Source organism: Carettochelys insculpta, chromosome 2 (assembly GCF_033958435.1).
Source record: "Carettochelys insculpta isolate YL-2023 chromosome 2, ASM3395843v1, whole genome shotgun sequence".
In the NCBI taxonomy this organism is placed as follows: Eukaryota; Metazoa; Chordata; order Testudines; family Carettochelyidae; genus Carettochelys; species Carettochelys insculpta.
In genome coordinates, this window is record NC_134138.1 from 199,727,184 (window position 1) to 199,740,650 (window position 13,467).

Genomic DNA, 13,467 nt, shown 5'->3' on the forward strand with positions numbered 1-13,467 from the left:
GTTCACTATTTAGGCTGTGTCTACACTAGCCCCAAACTTCAAAATGGCCATTTCGAAGTTTACTAATGAAAATGCATATTCAGCGCTTCATTAGCATGCGGGTGGCCGCGGCACTTCAAAATTGACGCGGCTCGTCCTGACGGGGCTCCTTTTCGAAAGGACCCCGCCTACTTCGAAGTCCCCTTATTCCCATCAGCTCATGGGAATAAGGGGACTTTGAAGTAGCCAGGGTTCTTTCGAAAAGGAGCCGTGTCGGGACGAGCCGCGTGGCGGCGAGCCACATCAATTTCAAAGCCGCATCAGTTACATGGCCATTTCGAAGTTTGGGGCTAGTGTAGACACAGCTTAGTGTTTAAGTTTAAGGCCAGGAGTCACCAAATCATCTAGTCTGACTCCTGTATTTCATAGGCTGCAATACCCACTGACTAAACCCAACAACTGAACTTAGACCAAAGTATTGCAGCCCCCAGGAGAGAGAAGAGGAGGAACCACGATGTACCAGTGCCCAAGACTCCTGTAAAAGCAGGGAAATGCACATGTGAGAATATTCTCAGATAATTCTGGCAAGTGACCCTCAGCTACATACTGCATTGGCTGTGTGTTTCAGACTGTCTTCACGCTCAAATGTCACTACATTGGTTTAACCCGCATCACATGTTGAATCTTTTCTTGACCAGAAAGCCTAGGAACTTTAATTAAATAAATAAATAAATAAATAAATCTGAGGTAATCTCATGATTTAAGGAGCTGAGGTTCACAAAACTAGGCCTATTGTGCCTCCATGTTAGTTCTTTTTAAATAGCATTGGCCCATGTTTCACATTCCTTCTTATCGGAAATAGAACAGGAGATGAGTTGTCTCAAAAACAGAGAAACAATGGAGACTCTATCAGAGACGTAGCCGTGTTAGTCTGTACCTTCAAGAACAACAAGAAGTGCTGTGGCACCTTATAGACTAACAGATATTGTGGAGCATAAGCTTTCGCAGACAAAGACCCTCTTCATCTGAAGAGTACCAAGAAGGATTAATCCTAAACAAAGTAGATTGGACATTTATAGAAATAATGCTTAATCTGATGAAGCAGCTTTGCCCACAAAAACTTATACTCCAAAATATGTTAGTCTCTAAGGTGCCACAGGACTTCTTGTTGTTAATGGAGAATCCAGCTACAATTTAGATGTAAAATGTATTAAATATCCTTTGTCTTCCCCTTCAGATGATTTTAAACCAGCGTCCATAGACACATCTTGTGAGGGGGAGCTCCAAGTTGGTAAAGGAGATGAAGTAACAATTACACTGCCACATATTCCAGTAAGTTTACTTTGTGATATAATGCAGTTTACCTTTTGACTTTGTAGCTAATGCTCATCCTGCAGTTTCAGTGTCTGCTAGTTAGCTACATTCTGGTGTGTAAATGTACTTGTATCCATTCCCTTCACCTTTGATCATAAAGCTAAAACAAATGAGTGCTATGTTTGCATTGTTCAATACGAGTAGCATTTCAGCATATCACTCTGAGACAGCTGTAAAATGAAGTCTCTGTGAAGAATTATTTCTGTAAGTGTCCAATCTACTTTGTTTAGGATTAATCCTTCTTGGTACTCTTTGAAGTATGGGAAGGCTTTTAATCCTACCTGAGGTACCACCTAATTTACATCATTTTTAGCTCTGCATTTTAAATATGGGAGTTTGATTATTCTTAACATACATCAAGATCCAGTTTTCAGAAGACTGAATATAGTCCTTTTCTAAAGCTTGTTCTATCACTGTAAAGTGTACAAATCATATTCTGCACCCCATGCTGCAGAAGATAGCATGGGTTTCCTAGTCAACTGTAATGAGGTTAAATCCAATACCTCCGCAAATTACATAGTAATGATTCATTGTACAAGGATGATGGACAAGTGACAGTAAAAACATGGGGATGAACGACTGTAAATTTTTTTTTTTTTTTTTTGGTAATAGAGTTGAAACAAAAATTGCACCTATGTTCTGAAACTAGATTTGTATGTTAGCTGAGGCTGATGGCAATAAGCAGACTGGTGTACATGAATTTATAAACAACATAGATATTTTTAGTAACCAAGAGATAGCCGTGTTAGTCTGTATTCTAACAAAACAAACCAGAAGTCCTGTAGCACTTACAGACAAACAAAATAATTTATTAGGTGAGGAGCTTTCCTGGGACAGACACACTTCTTAATATAGATAGACAACAGTTTTCTGCCAGGCTGGAATCCAAGTGGCAGATCCTCAGCTGGATATATTGTGACTGGAGCTGATAATTTACACAAGGTGAGGATCTGCCCCCCAAGATAGTTTTCTAAATAAAGCAGGAAAATACAACCTAGATGGTGCTACTATACGGTTGATGCATACCTGGTTGGATAGCCATTCTCAGAGGTCGTGTCTACACTAGCCCCTTCCTTTTGGAAGGGGCATGGTAATGAGCCACATTGGCAGAGGCTAATGAGGCACCTCCGTGAAAATGCAGCAGCTCGTTAGCATAATATTAGCTACACGCGGTTTGAAAGTGCCGCTTTGAAGTCGCGCACCGCCCAGGTAGATGGGGGCCTTTCAAAAGGACCCCTTGGACTTCGAAAGTCCCTTTTTCCTATTTGGATTTAGGAAGAAGGGGCTTTCGAAGTCCAGGGAGTCCTTTCGAAAGGCCCCTGTCTACACAGGCAGCACACAAGTTGAAAGCAGCACTTTCAAACCACGCACAGCTGGCATTATGCTAATAAGTCACTGCATATTCATGGCAGCTCCTCATTAGCATCTGCCAATGTGGCTCGTTACCATGCACCTTCTGAAAGGAAGAGGCTAGTGGAGACATAGCCACAGAGTAGTTATCTATGCTTCTCAGTCATGCTGGAAGGGCATAATAAGTGGGGCTCCTTGGGATTAGCTTTGGGATTGGTTCTGTTCAATACAGTGTCTTCATCAATGATTTAGGTAATGGCATAGAGAGTACACTTATAAATTATGTTTGCGGATGATACCAAACCGGGAGGGGTTGCAAATGTTCTAGAGAACAGGATTATAATTCAAAATGATCTGTACAAACTGGAGAAATGGTCTGAGGTTAACAGGATGAAATTCAACAAGGATAAATGCAAAGTACTCAAGTTAGGAAGGAACAATCAGCTTCACGTGCACAAAATGGGAAATAACTGTCTAGGAAGGAGTATTTGAGAGAGGCATGCAGGAGTCATAGTGGACCACAAGTTAAATCTGACTCAACAGTCTGATACTGTTGCAAAAAAAACCAAACATCATTCTGGGATGTGTAAACAGAAGTGTCGCAAACAAGATATGAGAGTAATTCTTCTGCTATGTTCTGCATTGGTTAGGGCTCAGCTGGCCTATTGTGTGTAGTTCTGGGCACCACATTTCAGGAAGGATGTGGACAAATCGGAGAAGGTCCAGAGAAGAGCAAAAAAAATTATGAAAAGACTAAACGACGACATATATCGTGACAAGGAAGGTTTAGGTTGGACGTTAGGAAATACTTCCTGTCAGGGTAGTAAAGCACGGGAATAAATGGCCTATAAGGTTGTGGAATCTCCATCATTGGAGATTTTTAAGAGAAGGTTAGACAAACACCTGTCAGAGATAATGTAGATGATTGTTTGGTCCTGCCTTGAGTGCGTGGGGACTGGACTTGATGATCTCTTGAGGTTCCTTCCAGTCCTAGTGTTTTGTGATTCTAAATAATGGTACCTTAACTCTTATAGGAGATGTTGCCTCAGCTTAACCTCTGAAGTATACTAATCTTGCTGAAGTAATTCTGAAAGCAGACAGCAGTGTAACTAATGCCAGTTATGTTTCCTTCTTAATTAGAATATTCCAATTTGACTGGGAAGTATTTTGTTCCTATATATTTAAGTGACTGACTGTTTCTCGTGCATCCCCTTTCCAGATGCCTGTTCTGATTAGATTATTTTAATGGACTGTTTTATGAGAATGGAGAGCTTTCCGTTTCACCTGTCTTTTTTATGTTCTAATGGGTTGTCCCGTTAACCAAACTGCACACAGTCAGTATTGGAGTAACATATGCACTGCGCTGGCCTTCAGGCTGGTTAAATGGACAATTTGCTGAAAAGTGATGGGATATGATCCCAAAGGTTCCCTTTCTTGAAATGTTGATAAAACAGTACAAGAAGGTTATGAATCCTGCTTTATTTCTCATATCCCATATTCCAATAAGAAATGGAACTTGCTGTCTAGCCGTCGAATGGGATTCAAGTTCCTGTTTTGACATTTGAAGTTTTGCTAACCCAGGGGGTATCACTGGTTGGTAGAGATTTGTTTTGGTCTCTCTCAGCATGTGGACAGTTTCAGGAATTACAGGGATTTTGTAGATGTAGAGGTTTAGTATTTGATGGTCAAATAGTTGATGAGGAATTCTTTTTGTCTCTTGTTTTACTTATGAATTTTGTCACAATCTGGTTAGACTTTAGCTCCTCCACTCGTTGGGTTTTTGGCCTTTGTAATGGAGCAGTATGTAAAGTGGTATTTTGGCTTCTGTTGCATAGCATTTAGGTACTTGAAACTCTTACATACCTGCTTTATTTTAAGCATGGGAGAGGGACTGTTGATATACTTCATTGGAACTTCAGTTTCTTCTCTTTGTTTCTCAGCAAAGATTATGCTCTTCGCTTTATTCCAGGCTTTCCGCAGAATAGGAATGGTGGACTGGAAGCTTTCAGCAATTTCCATCATATTTGTGTTTTATGTGTTTGTCTAACTTCTCTATCTGTCAAGGATGAGAAGGACTTAACTTTCATCTTATTTTGTATTGTCCAATCCTTTTTTACTTTTTAATTTCCAAATGTAGTAAAATTGAAATATTGAAATATCTGTGAAGACGACATGAGAATATGGTCTTGTCCATATTGGAACCTCTGTTAGGCTGTGTCTAGATTAGCCCCGAACTTCGAAGGGGGCATGGTAATTAAGATGTCAGGAGTTTACTTATGAAGTGCTGCGTGCGGTGAATATGCAGCACTTCGTTAGTCAACATCTCCCCTGCGGCAACTTCGAAGCGTGAAACTTCAAAGTGCCGGCTTGTGTGTAGCTGCGGGTCAGCCATGGGTACTTCAAAGTGCCCGCGCTACACTGAAGTCCCTTTACTTTACTCCAAGGAGTAAAGGGACTTTGATGTAGCACGGGCACTTCGAAGTACCTGCAGCTGACCCGTGGCTACACACAAGCCAACGCTTTGAAGTTGCTGCAGGGGAGATATTGACAGCACTTCATTAGTAAACTACCGACACCCTAATTACCATGCCCCCTTCGAAATTTGGCGCTCATCTAGACACAGCCTTACGGCATCGTCTCTGAATAATCCAGAGATAGATGCTCTATGTTAATCAATAACTATTTTAGATTTATGTGTACTCTATTTTTGATGGCGCTGAGAGCTTAACATTTTAGTCTGCATTATTTAAGTGGGAAGACATTTTATTCTCTTTAGAAGGGGGTAGGTGTGGGAACTTGTGCTTTTGCATAATTCAGGATTCTTCACAAGAACTTGTGTAAAGATTGCTTTCAGTTCTCTGAAACTGAGCGCTCCTCTTCAGTTGTAAGTAAGTACCATTCACGTTTCTCTGTATCTCTACAGCTATTTTATGAAAGTAGTTGTTGCTAATGTATGGTGTGTAATACTGTCTCCATAAGACAGCAGTGTTGATTTTTTTATTTGATGAATTAACTGCAAAGGCAGTTTAAATGATATACTGGGTACACATACATTTCATTAGGTCACAGCTCCACTGAAAGAGCAATAACATTTATAGGCAATATCCAAAGCCAGGATTTTGAGAGCTGGTGAAAGTATCTGGGAGGTTTCTGCTATTTGTCAGGGAAAACTAATAAAATTCAGTAGTTACCTTCATGGAAAGTAGAACTGCAAATGATAATAACCAAAGAGTAGGTGTGTTTGTCACTGAAAAGCCATACAAAATGATTAAAAGCATAATATGACTAGTGAGTGAAGAAGAATATATATCTGGTGTATATAAATAAATGTATTCATTCATTCTTTAAATGAACATACACTTCAGTACAATACAAAGTAAATGATAACTTCTTGATACTGGGTCATAGGCATGCATGCATTCATAAGATTTACTGTGTATAAATAATTTGTATAGTGTGAGAATAAACAAATGAATGCATGCTTTTTCTTTAATCCCAGGGCTCAACTCCTCCAATGACTGTGTTCAAAGGAAATAAAAGACCATACCAGAAGGACTGTGTACTTATTATCAATCATGACACTGGGGAATATGTGCTGGAAAAACTTAGTAGTAGCATTCAAGTCAAGAAAACAAGGTAAAACTGGGGCACCTGCAGTTAATAAGATGAATTCTTGGTAGAGTCACATTAATAGTGTCACCTTTAAGTATGGCTGTGAATTTAGTTGTAGTGTTAATTGCTGAGTTTCTTGGCCATCATTAAGCAAATTATCATGCCTAAAGATGGAAATCTCCATTGTAGCAGATAGTCCAGAATTAGTAGATTCTCCATCATTGAAAGGTGATAACTGTAACTCATTATTAGACAGTGTTGATTTAGAAGCTGGTCAAAAATTGGATGGCTTTCAATGATTTCTTTTTGAAGAAAGTGGAAGTCATAACCTGTGAAGCAGATGGGTGAAGATGCAAGTAATGGACCTAGAAACTTCCTGCAGAAGTTCTGTTATGTATAGTAATTAGAGTGAGGAACATGGCTGCATCAAGGAGATGATAATATATAAAATAGAGCAAAAGTCCAAACTCTTTATGGTTAAAGATCCTGAAAAATGAACTCTGGAACAAATAAATAATATTGTGGGCAATTGCCTAAAATACTGTTGAGACCAGAACTTCTGGCTGATCTGGTAGCCATATTTCAGCACACAAATTAACTGTAGAAAGTGATCAGATGAAACATTTCATAGTAGTCCCTGAATCAAGTTTTTTTAGAAGTCAGGAATGCATGTTACCTGAATTCTATAGAGCATTCAATTATTAAATATTTTTTAAAAACATGACTCATTAAAAACCTGTATTACTGCAGTCGTAAAAACATTGACTTGGAGCTCACTAAAATTTTATAGTGATGCAGGCCGAGACCTGGCTGGCAGATAGATAGGAGATCTCCAAAGAACAAATCCAGGCTGCTGTAAGTGGTGCTAGTAATTAAGTAGTTGCCATGTTTCTCACTGAGTCAGTTCCCTTTAAGTACATGCACAAGGTGTTCCAAAGCCCTGGGCTATTAAAGGGCAGGTCCTTCAGAAGACATGTAAATCTGTTATCATCATCATTTTGGTCTTTAAAGATCCCTTGGTATTCTTGGCAAGAAACTGGTTTGAAATTTAAAATTTGAAATGGAGTTTCATAAGAATTACATCCTTCTCACATAAATTTCTTCTGTAGTTTCAGGAGCATAAGTTAATATTGGTAGCAATTCACTGCCCTTATATAATAAGTTTCATCTGATGATGTATGTAATCAAAGAGAATAATTCCTGTTGTAAAATTCTGGGGTAGGCTTGCTATGCATCTCCTAACAGTTACCTGCATTTTAGTGATGGCTGAAGTGATTCCTCTGTATTTCATTTCTAAATGTTTGTGCAGCATTTGTGGGTCATTCAGGATGTTATGTAACTGTAAATGTATTAACCTTTACTGTTATGTGAACAGGGAACAAGATATTGCTAACCCTCACATGGATTTAGAGAATAGATAATAAGGATCTCACTTTATGGTTTGTGGCTTGCTTTCCGAGGAAGGCAGGGGTGATGCTATGTGCCCAGTTAGTGTAGGTTTTTAGAATATTGTATTTAAACTCTATAATTCACTGTATTGCATAATTCACTACAGGGTGCAAAGTAAACTTGCATTCAGTCTAAACTCATTGGCTACGTCTACACGTGCAGCCAACATCGAAATAGTCTATTTTGATGAATAACGTCTACACGTCCTCCAGGGCCGGCAACGTCGATGTTCAACATCGACGTTGCTCAGCCCAACATCGAAATAGGCGCAGCGAGGGAACGTCTACATGTCAAAGTAGCACACATCGAAATAGGGATGCCAGGCACAGCTGCAGACAGGGTCACAGGGCGGACTCAACAGCAAGCCGCTCCCTTAAAGGGCCCCTCCCAGACACAGTTGCACTAAACAACACAAGATACACAGAGCTGACAACTGGTTGCAGACCCTGTGCCTGCAGCATAGATCCCCAGCTGCCGCAGAAGCAGCCAGAAGCCCTGGGCTAAGGGCTGCTGCCCACGGTGACCATAGAGCCCCGCAGGGGCTGGAGAGAGAGCATCTCTCAACCCCACAGCTGATGGCCGCCATGGAGGACCCAGCAATTTCGACGTTGCGGGACGCGGATCGTCTACACGGTCCCTACTTCGACGTTGAACGTCGAAGTAGGGCGCTATTCCTATCTCCTCATGAGGTTAGCGACTTCGACGTCTCGCCGCCTACCGTCGAAGTTAACTTCGAAATAGCGCCCGACGCGTGTAGACGCGACGGGCGCTATTTCGAAGTCGGTGCTGCTACTTCGAAGTAGCGTGCACGTGTAGACGCAGCTATTATGTATTAATACAGATGTTACTGAAACAAATGAGCACAGTTTTATGGCACCACTGATTTTTTTTTTATGTTGTTTCAGGGCTGAGGGCAGCAGTAAGATCCAGGCACGAATAGAACAGCAGGCTGCCCGAGCCTCTCAGCCTTCTACACAGTTCAAAGCCCCATCCAAGTCAGCTGCTGGGCCTAAAACCTCCCCTTTGAAAGACAACCCTTCACCTGAACCTCAGCTAGATGACATTAAGAGAGGTAAATTTGTTTGGGGTTATTTATTTACTCTACTGCTTTATAATTCATAACACAAAAAAGCAGCCCTGTGATGATGTGCCGACCTATTTTGGGTCCCGTGGGTACGTGTGGGGGTTGATACAGTGGAGGGGGTCGGGTGGCCTGGGACTGACCACCCCACCTCTATAGCAGCCTTATATAGTATAGCAGCAATATGTGATACAGTGTGTCTACTTTACAACTTGGGTTCCACAGTATTATGAGTACCAGGAACAATAACACTCTGATTGTGACCACCACAATGCCCTGTGGCTGTTCTAAGTCCCAATAATTCTCTATACAGCCCCAGCTAGTCCAGCTAGTGATATTTACCAATAATGACTGATTCATTTATTCATAACTACAACTACTTAACATTTGTCTTAAATATATTTATTTATTTGGCATAAGCTAAACACTAGGTTACACATAGCTGTATACAATTACATGTGACTTACCAATAACATCCAGTGCTCCCACATCTCACCAACACCTACGTTACCGCAGCCCTTCAAGTCAGAGATACGGCTTGGTTGGGACCTTTCGTGGTGGTGACGTCCGGGTGATCAGGCCGGGGTCTGCCGTCTGGACTGGAAGTTGCCAGCCTCCGCCTGGTATCCAGGAGCCCACACCCTTGTCCCTGCTAAATCACCTTTTATACTGTTTCTTACTTGGGGGTTCGATACCTGGCCAGTTAAAGCGTTTGTTACCCAGTTTGGGCTTTCTGTCCTCCCAGCCTGTCAGAACATGTTATAAGATTTCCTCTGTCCTTGGTAAATTTCTGAACCTCCCCCCGGGACCCTCTGATATCGCACAGCCAGGATGTTCTCTTTGGGGGGCTTCCAGCTACTTGTCCCAGATGTTCTGTTTGGGGACTTACTATCTACTTGTCAGGATGTTCTCTTTGGGGACTCTCCAACTACTTGTCAACTTTCTGATTTCTTTCTCCTGGCCTGGCTTCAGCCCTTCCCGCCGTTATATGATAGCGTTCCAGGATGGAGTGTACAGTCATTCTGCCCCGCGAGTGAGGCCCGGCCACCAGGTGCTCGTGCTCCCACACCCTGTAGCACCTTAAAGACTAACATTATAATTTATTAGGTGATGAGCTTTTGTGGGAGAGACCCACTTCTTTAGATCTGGATTTGAAAGCTCATCATCTAATAAAGTATTTTGTTAGTCTTTAAGGTGCTACAGAAGTGCATTTTTTGTTTTGTGAGGATACAGACTAACATGGCTACCTCTCTGAAACTGCTTTATAATTGTTCATTTAAAAAGTTAAATGAGAATTTTAAAGCATTAGAGGTTGGTACATGACTGGTAGTTTATAGTTTATGTATCTCATTTTAAGGCTTCTTAGCATATTATCTATTTTTTTTCTGTCAACGTAGTCATCTCAACTGCCTACCTCTGGTATGTGAGCATCCATCTCTGCTCATAATCTAATCTCTTTCAAGATGTTTTTCCACAAAAGTCATATTAACTCAAAAGATGCACATCATCAGGGTTGGATGGAACATCACAGTTGGCTATCTCATCTGGTACAAAAGCTTCGCGTCTGAGTTGGACAGGGATCAAATTTGCTCAGTATGAACCACACTGCCATTTAATTGGTATATTTACTACACATATGGTCCTACCAAATTCATGGTCCATTTTGGTCAATTTCACAGCCATTGGATTTTTAAAAATAGGAAATTTCATGGTTTCATTTGTTTAAATTTAAAATTTCACCTTGTTGTAATTGTAGAGGTCTTGACTCAAAAAGGAATTGTGAGGTGGTTGCAAGGTTATGGGGGAAAGAGTTTGCGGTACTGCTACCATTATTTCTTCACTGCTGCTGGTTGCGACACTACCTTCAGCACTGGATGGCTGCAGAGCAACAGCTGCTGGTCAGGAGCCCAGCTCTGAAGGCAGAACTGCTGCCAGCTGGGGTGCAGAAGTAAGGCTGGCATGGTTTGGTATTGCCGCCCTTATTTTTGTGCTACTGCCTGCATAGGCGGGCCCTGAGTCAGCAGGTGCCACTCTCTGTCTACCCAGTGCTGAAGGCAGCAATGCAGAAGTAAGAATGGCATGGTATGGTATTGCCACCCTTGCTTCTCTACTGCTGCTGGCAGAGCGCTGACTTCAGAGCGGGGTGCCTGGCCAAAAGCTGCCACTCTCTGGCTGCCCAGCTCTGAAGGCAGCACAGAAGTAAAGGTGGCAATACTGCAACCCGCATAAAATAACCTTGCAGCCCCCTTGCAACTGCCTTTTGGGTGAGGACTCCCAGTTTGAGACTCGCTGGCCTCTCCCATGAAAGCTGTGTAGTACAGGGTAAAAGCACACACAGTACCAGATTCCACAGGAGGAGAACTGATTTCATGGTGATGTTTTTCATGCCCATGAATTTGGTAGAGCCCTAATTATGCAGGTACCTTGGGAGGGAAAGAATGATTGAATGCCTAAATTAAATAATCTGCTACTGGAGCAGCACCGTTGTGTTTCTAATCTCAGCATTTCTGTATGTGGACCCAAAAGTTTAGGCCCGTTGGGGATAGACATACACAATTTCTGCCCAAGTCCGTTCTACCCAGGCAGTGCACTCCATGGTATACTGTGGACAGAGCAGTTGAAGGGAAGATATTTTTCTTTGTTACATTAAGACTATATTGCTTCATGACATTTTTACTTTTTAAAAATCTGATTGTTGATTTTAGGAGCATATTTTAGTCTCTCCTTCATTTTTTAATGCATTGAACATCAGGATGTTGACTGAAAAAACATGTTGAGCGTGAGGGTTTGTTAGTTCCAGTTCCTGTTGTTTTTCCACTGTTTTTACCTGATTTTTTTTCCCGGAGAAGATTCTTCAGATACATACAACCAGCCAAACAAGGGGACTACAGGGAGATACATGAAGTTAATAATCAATTTAACTGATATGGTTCTTATCATACAGTTTACAAGCAAATATTAATTAATCCAAGTATATACTACAGACTTCTGCTGGCATAGCTGTGAGGTTGTGTGATCCTTATCTAATACAGCTGTGCTGGCAGAAGCCCCTACTGTAGATGCAGTTGTACTAGACAAACTACACTTTTCCCAGTATAGGTTGTTTTCTGATGGCGGGGGTGAGAGAAGGGAGCAGTGCGTGAAAAAATTTATTATTCTGGCACAAAAGCAAATTGCCAATATAGCTGCGCCCGCCTTAGGAGTGCTTTGGCAGTACAGTATACCAGTAGTCTGACAGCCGTAAAGTGCTCCTTGTGTAGACATAGCCTTACATAATCATCAGACATGTTTACAGAGAGGTATACAGTACTAAAGGCTGCATTGTTGCAGTGAAAGTTGTGTATTTGTCTGGTTACTTCAGAGAGATTCTTTCCTCATATTCTAAAAACAGAGGACTTGTTGTGCTAAAGTGTGACTTTCCTGGCTGCGTGATAACTTCACCAGCATCTGAATGTCCTGTATTGTAGAGAACCTCAGAGTACCTTGTGGGAGACCAGTTGTATTTCACAGAGTGTACCTACTCTTCATATAGAGCCCCAGTAAGAGAGGGGATGGATCTATCAACATTTTAGTTCTTGGCCACAGAATAATTATGCTTCTGTAGCTTTTCTAAATGTTCCTGAGTCCTCCATATCAGTGCACATAACAAAAATTAATTTCACTTGGTGAGCAAAATTAGAGGGAACGTTGGCCTTTGTTCCTTGGGAGTCCTGTATTTCTTCTTTACCCCCAAAGAGTTCAAAAGCTAAGGGAATTTTCTTCTTCATGTTTCATGCCATCTCCTCCTTTGTTGTAGAAAGACATACTTTGAACAGAACAAAAGAAATGCATACTGCGTGAGGTTCTGTGTTGGGTCCCTAACAGGTGCAGCACAGAACTCTCAGCCCATAAGAGGCTGGGTGTAAAGTGGCCATAAGGCATCTTTGCAGCCTCTTGATCCAAAGATGCTTCAGGGGCTGAGATGCCCCTGGTGTAACTAACACAACTTTGGGGTCTCCTCTAAATTACAGCAGCTGCCTCAGGTTGCCCTGTGGGCTGCTGTGCTGTCCGGAATTTTCACAGCATGCTGAGACAGGTCCACCTTCGACAGGTCCATCCCTCTGTGGCATGCATGAGGGTCTTTGGAAGGCAGATTTAGAGGTGCTTTTGCAGTGCTAGCAGCAGTGGAATCCCCTACCTACTGGTTTGGGCGGAAGGAGGTTGGCCCTCTTTATGCCCCTGCAGCCCTTTTGCTAATCATCCAGGGGCCAGAATGCAGGTGAGACTCTCATGCACTACGAATACTTATCTGCATCTGATCATATGTCACTGTGCAAAGAGAATGAATGCCCATATTGTGATAGGTATAGAAAAAATTGTTGACATATTTATAAAGCATATTTAATCACAACAGATGCGTTTTTAATAATGTTGACATAATTAAGGTATGTGGTATCTGGGAAAAGTACAGGAACATGTGTTTCTGGAAAACTATGAATTAAGTGCTTAAGATGTGCTTTAATGTGCAGTTGTACTTGAAAAAATAACTAAAAATTACAAAATGTAATTGCATATTTGTTGCCTCTTGTGGATTTGTAAATCAAACTTGATGAATTTCACTATAAAACATTTTTTGTATCTGT

General features: G+C 41.5%; 1 protein-coding gene across 1 annotated transcript in view; it reads left to right on the forward strand.

Moving 5' to 3' along the window:
* The window catches only part of EAF1 (ELL associated factor 1), a 29,350-nt gene that overhangs the window by 3,193 nt on the left and 12,690 nt on the right, over positions 1–13,467 (forward strand). Inside the window, exons 2-4 of the mRNA XM_074988312.1 lie at positions 1,217–1,311; positions 6,203–6,339; positions 8,670–8,836. Of these exons, the coding sequence (XP_074844413.1) occupies positions 1,217–1,311; positions 6,203–6,339; positions 8,670–8,836 (399 nt within the window). The remainder of the gene's footprint in view (positions 1–1,216; positions 1,312–6,202; positions 6,340–8,669; positions 8,837–13,467) is intronic.